Genomic DNA, 5,377 nt, shown 5'->3' with positions numbered 1-5,377 from the left:
CATTTGCCTCGAATTTGTCTCTAAGTGTTATTGCTACTCACGAGAAATCCCTTTTGACGAGTGGATTGTGATGAAGAGGTGAGTTCTGTTCAGAGGTAAAATTAGCGAGAAAATGGCCACTAAAGTTAGTTATTCTTAGCTGAGAGTCATGGAAACTGAAAATTTACATTTTTTGTGCCTTTAATCAACGTTTTCAATAGAGTTCACAAAGAGATGTGTTCTTTAATGGATATGAAAGGTGTTGAGCCAAAAAAAACAAAAATCGATAAAAATTTCCCAACTGCGGTAAAAATGCCAGTTTTCTTCACTTTCATTATTTTGACGAGCGCTTGCTGCCTCACATATGATTTATTCAGTCTTGTTGCTACACAAACAACTAGAGAGGCTTACTAACCTGACCGGAAAGACGGTAAATTTGTTAACTACACAAATAACAAATGAGGCCAACTAACCAGACCAGACAGATGATTCCTTTGAAAACTACACAAACAAGTGAGGCTCACTAACCTGACCGGAAAGACGGCTCATCTGTAAACCAATCTGATGTGGAGCTACGTCCGAAGTATTCACAGAGCCTGTTTTGTAAGCATCAACCGACACACGCTGCTTAAAATTGTCCACCACAGCCTGGGAAGCTGCTGAACCTGAGTGAGATCAATGTAATAAATGAGAAATGGGTTTGGGCTTGAACCTTGAACCAATGGGGAAGTACAGTCTAAAAATATGGGCAAAACACGATACAAAGTCAGCACTCTGATTTACACAAAACATGATACAAAGTCAGCAGTCTGATTTACACAAAACACGATACAAAGTCAGCACTCTGATTTACACAAAACACGATACAAAGTCAGCACTCTGATTTTCACAAAACACAATACAAAGTCAGCAGTCTGATTTTTACAAAACGCTATACAAAGTCAGCAGTCTGATTTTTACAAAACACTATACAAAGTCAGTACTCTGATTTGCCCAGAACAAGCATATTTAGATTTGGTCAAGTCACTCTCATTCAAGAGGTTTTGGCAATAAACATAAATCTATTGAAAAAGCCCTAAGCAAGATTTCAAGCATCTTGACATGCAATTCGTCGCCTGTCACACGAAAGGGCGTATTCCAGATTTTGGCAGTTTTGAGTTGTTACTACTAGTAGATAGCGCTGCCTCAGATCTATGTTCACACGAAACGGCGTATCCATAGCTTTAAAATAGCAGCACTAGCAGTAGAAAATCAAAAAGGGCGTACGCTATTACTCAGCGCCACCGAACCAGACGAAACGACGTACACAGGCTTACGCCTTTTCGTGTGCAAAAAAATTATACAAAGTTTGATCAATTCTATTCGCACGAAAAGACGTATACCTTGGATACGCCCCTTCGTGTGAGCGACAGGAACACGTTTGTCCTTTTTTTTCTGGCATAGGCCAGGGCCGTATAACGTAATATCATAGTAATACTAGATTCTAGGCCCTCCTCTACGCGTGGAATCGCACTACTGTAGGGCCTCTTCCAGCAAAGAGTATCTCAACCCAGACCTCACATTGTCCAAAATGTACGACACGTCCGTGAAAAAAAATCCATGCAATGACATCCCAAGTTTTCATACATTCAGACGAGTGTTCAAGACGAAAATCCTGGCCTTTCACAGTCCTAAAAAGGACCAATTCTCACTCAGCAACTCTTTCCGAAAAGGGGACGAAGCACAGAAAAATGAACTCAGGGAAATTTACAACAGGAAAGATGCAGAAAAACAAAAGGTGCGACAACTTAAGGAGGATTGGCAGAAGATGGTCTAAGCTGACCACAGCATTCTGGCTGGGAATTTTGATCTCCAGCAGGTCATATACTTGCCAATTTCACATGAAGATGCTTTGTTCTACAAAAGGAGACTTTCCAGACGGACAGACAGACAGACAGACAGACAGACAGACAGACAGACAGGCAGACAGACAGACAGACAGACAGGTATGGGGAGGAGAAGAGAAAGGGTAAGATTTAGCGAGTGGAATGGGGGGGGGGGGGGGTGAGGAGTGATGTCTTGGAGAAATGTTATCCTCTACTGGTCAGTCTGAAGACTGTAATTAATTGTGTGGACACTCAAACACAGGGCGTATACATGGGCGTATACACTGATTTTGGACAGGACAAAAAATTGAACAATCACGCGAAAGGGCGTATGCCAACAGATGGCATACTTTCGCAGTGAAATTATAAAAAACAGTGCAAAACTAATCTTGCTCATTGTTTGATATCTTATCATGCCCACAATATCCAAATATCCCCATGGTAGGATGCAGTTTACTTAAATGACAAGGGAAAAGGATGAAGCAACCAAAGTCTAAAAATCTTTAAACCGCTCTCCTGAAAAAGTAAGAAAACAGGGATACGCCCTTTGGTGTGATAGGCGACGAATTGTAACTCCACTGAAGTTGACAAATCCTACTTTTCTATTGTTGTATAGTCCCTCCAAAGACAATGGATAATGCAAAATCACAGGAGACACAAACAAACAAAAATGGTATTGTTATAAAGTTTTTCATAATATGTGAGGCAGTTTGGTGGAATCAGGCGCTCGTCAAAATAATGAAGTGAAGAAAGAGGCATTTTTCCACAGGTTTGGGAATTTTCATCGAATTTTTGTTTTTTAGCTCTACCCCTTCCATGTCCATTAAAGAACACATTTCAGTGTGGATTGTACTGGAAAACGTCAATTAAAGGCATAAAAAGTGTAAATTCACTGTTTCCACGGACTCTCAAGCTAAGAAAATAACTAAGCTTTAGTGGTCGTTTTCTCGCTAATTTTACCCCTGAGACAAGGCGACCTCCACCTACTTCATACGCAAATATCTCGATTTCTATCCAAGATTAATAATGGATATTATTTGCATCCAAAGTAAGACAAATGAAAAAGCTTTAAGGTGATACCAATAACTCCACATGCCTAAAAAGTGACAAGCGTCTGATTCCACTGCGTCATGACACATATTCGCAACAGGGAAGAGAGCCCAACAGACCCAGTTGGAGAGCAGCAGTCACAGTGCTGCAATAATTTTCAAAAGTACAGTATAGACAGTTTTAACAATCTTAAAAGAGGGCAAAAAAACTGAATGTCGTTACCAAGAAAACAACATTTGCTTTAAAGACAATAAGGAAGTTATTATCAAAATTGTATTCTTGAGAAATGAAAATATTGACTGGGGATGTTTGCAAACAGTTTGTTTTCTTGGTAACAACATTCCGTTTTTAGGCTCTCCTGTAAAATTGTAAAAACTGCATATACTGTACTTTTAAAAAAGACTGCAGAGCGAGCAGCATGTTATATGAGACTTCATGAGTTAGAAATGCTAAAGCCAAGAGAGAAGCCCGCAAGATAAACACATCCACACATAGAAATGAAGTTTTGAATGCTCAAAATGTGGCAAGCACTTCTCTGCTACAATCGGTTTCACTGGCCGTAGAAGAAGCCGCAAGTCATCTTAACCCTTGTTTCTTTTCTTTCGCTTAACACTTTGTCATCATATTTTGGGGAAAATCCAAAGAAACTGGGTGGTAAACATCGCCAGTCGGCCAGATGAGGCGGCAAAGTGTTAAAGAACCTTAATCTATGCAGATGCAAAAGTCATTGTCAGACATTCACAGATGAACTGTTATTATTGTTATTATTATTATTATTATTATTATTATTATTATTATTATAATTGTAATTATTATTATTATTATTATTATAATTGTAATTATTATTATTATTATTATTATTATTATTATAATTGTGATTATTATTATCATTATTATTATTATAATTGTAATTATTATTATTATTATTATAATTGTAATTATTATTATTATTATTATTATTATCATTATTACTATTACAAAATTATTTTTCTTACTATTATTAATCAAGATGCATAAAACAAAAACAAAACAGAAACAAAGATAAAAAAATTGTTAGCCACTTACTGAATGAGTCAAAAACCAAGAAGTCTGGAAGGTTGCCATTGCCCGATACATTAGCATACAGACTTGGCTGCAGTAGTAGAGTGGTGGGAGTCTCCGGTGTTTGGTAGCTGTTGGACTTTGCCAGAACCAAGCCTCCTGTCACCAGACCGATGGGGAAAATCAACTGCCAGAACAAGGCCTTGCTGTTGCGTAGCATCAGGAGGAAACGAATCTGGAACAAGGACATTTGTGAGGCATCGTGGTGAAACCAGGAGCTCGTCAAAACAATGAAATCGAAGAAATCAGCATTTTCCCCGCATATTTGGCAATTATCATTTAATTTTCGCTCTTTGGCACAACACCTTTTATGTCCATTTACAAACACGTGTGTGAATTTTACTAAAAAACATCTAAAGGCACAATTAAATGTGTCATGAAGCAGTGGAATCAGTTGCTCATCAATTTTTAGGCATGTGGAGTTATTGGTATCATCTGAAAGCTTATTTATATCTTTATAAACCTACAATGCCACAGTATCTGTTAAACTCCAGAAATTCCTTACTTTTCTTAACGCAAAGTCTAGATTTTGTAAGTTGAATGAATAACACGGATGACTTTTCGTAACTGGGATTTCAGAACAATTTCTAGTTTTCCAGTGACACTGAATCAGCACCAGACTTTTCCAGCTTTTATTATCATTTCTATGACCATTTGCAATAACTGACAACATTCTGATTTCTTTACATTCAGAAGAATCCGTGCATATTTCCGACACAAAAACTAAGAATGAATGTGTTGACTGTTATTGTCATTATTCTATACCAGAAGTTTTTCTCTACCCATGTATTCCCATTTTGTGAAAGGGGAGGGGGGGGGGGGGGGTTAATCGCATATCTTTCTTAGTTGTATGCAGGTTGTCACAGACACAGCATAATTCATGAACAAAAGCAGAGTACCCTTCTCTTGTGTATTTCATAGTAAAACAAGAGCCAATGCTGGGTGTCGAATGTAAAAAAAATGCAGATGGGCATCTTTCTTATCTTATAATTTGACTATTACTAACTGCGCAGATTAAAAATTTGTCATGGTAAGAGACATAATATTCGTAGTCAGTTTAACACAGACTTTGGAGAGATCTGTTGAGTCATTTTAAAATAAAAAATCATTTATTCATAAGTATGTAACTAAAATAGGACAAATTGGATACTCTACAAACACTTGTCTAGAACAAAAACTAAGGCACAGAAATTAACCATTCTAACACAGAATAAATCTCAAGACATTTGAGTTTTTAGTACATTAGTGTAAAGCTTTGCTGTGTGGGATGGGGAAAAAGTCATATCGTTTCAAACGTTGAAAAAAATGCAAACTACTTAACCAACACCGGTAAAGTCAATTCAATGCTCATTAACCCCATAGCCCCGAACTGGGGAGCTCCG

The 5,377-nt window shown here is 37.6% G+C and overlaps 1 protein-coding gene across 1 annotated transcript in view; it reads right to left on the bottom strand.

Annotated features, from left to right (window-relative positions):
* Nucleotides 1-5,377, bottom strand: part of LOC101854938 (ATP-binding cassette sub-family A member 5) — a gene marked incomplete at its 5' end in the record, with an annotated part of 66,116 nt that overhangs the window by 32,266 nt on the left and 28,473 nt on the right. Inside the window, 2 exon segments of the mRNA XM_035968918.1 lie at nt 508-644; nt 3,960-4,170. Coding sequence (XP_035824811.1) covers nt 508-644; nt 3,960-4,170 — 348 coding nt within the window.

The sequence above is a fragment of the Aplysia californica genome, unplaced genomic scaffold (genome assembly GCF_000002075.1).
Source record: "Aplysia californica isolate F4 #8 unplaced genomic scaffold, AplCal3.0 scaffold00097, whole genome shotgun sequence".
NCBI lineage: Eukaryota > Metazoa > Mollusca > Gastropoda > Aplysiida > Aplysiidae > Aplysia > Aplysia californica.
This window is presented reverse-complemented; position numbering and strand designations above follow the sequence as displayed.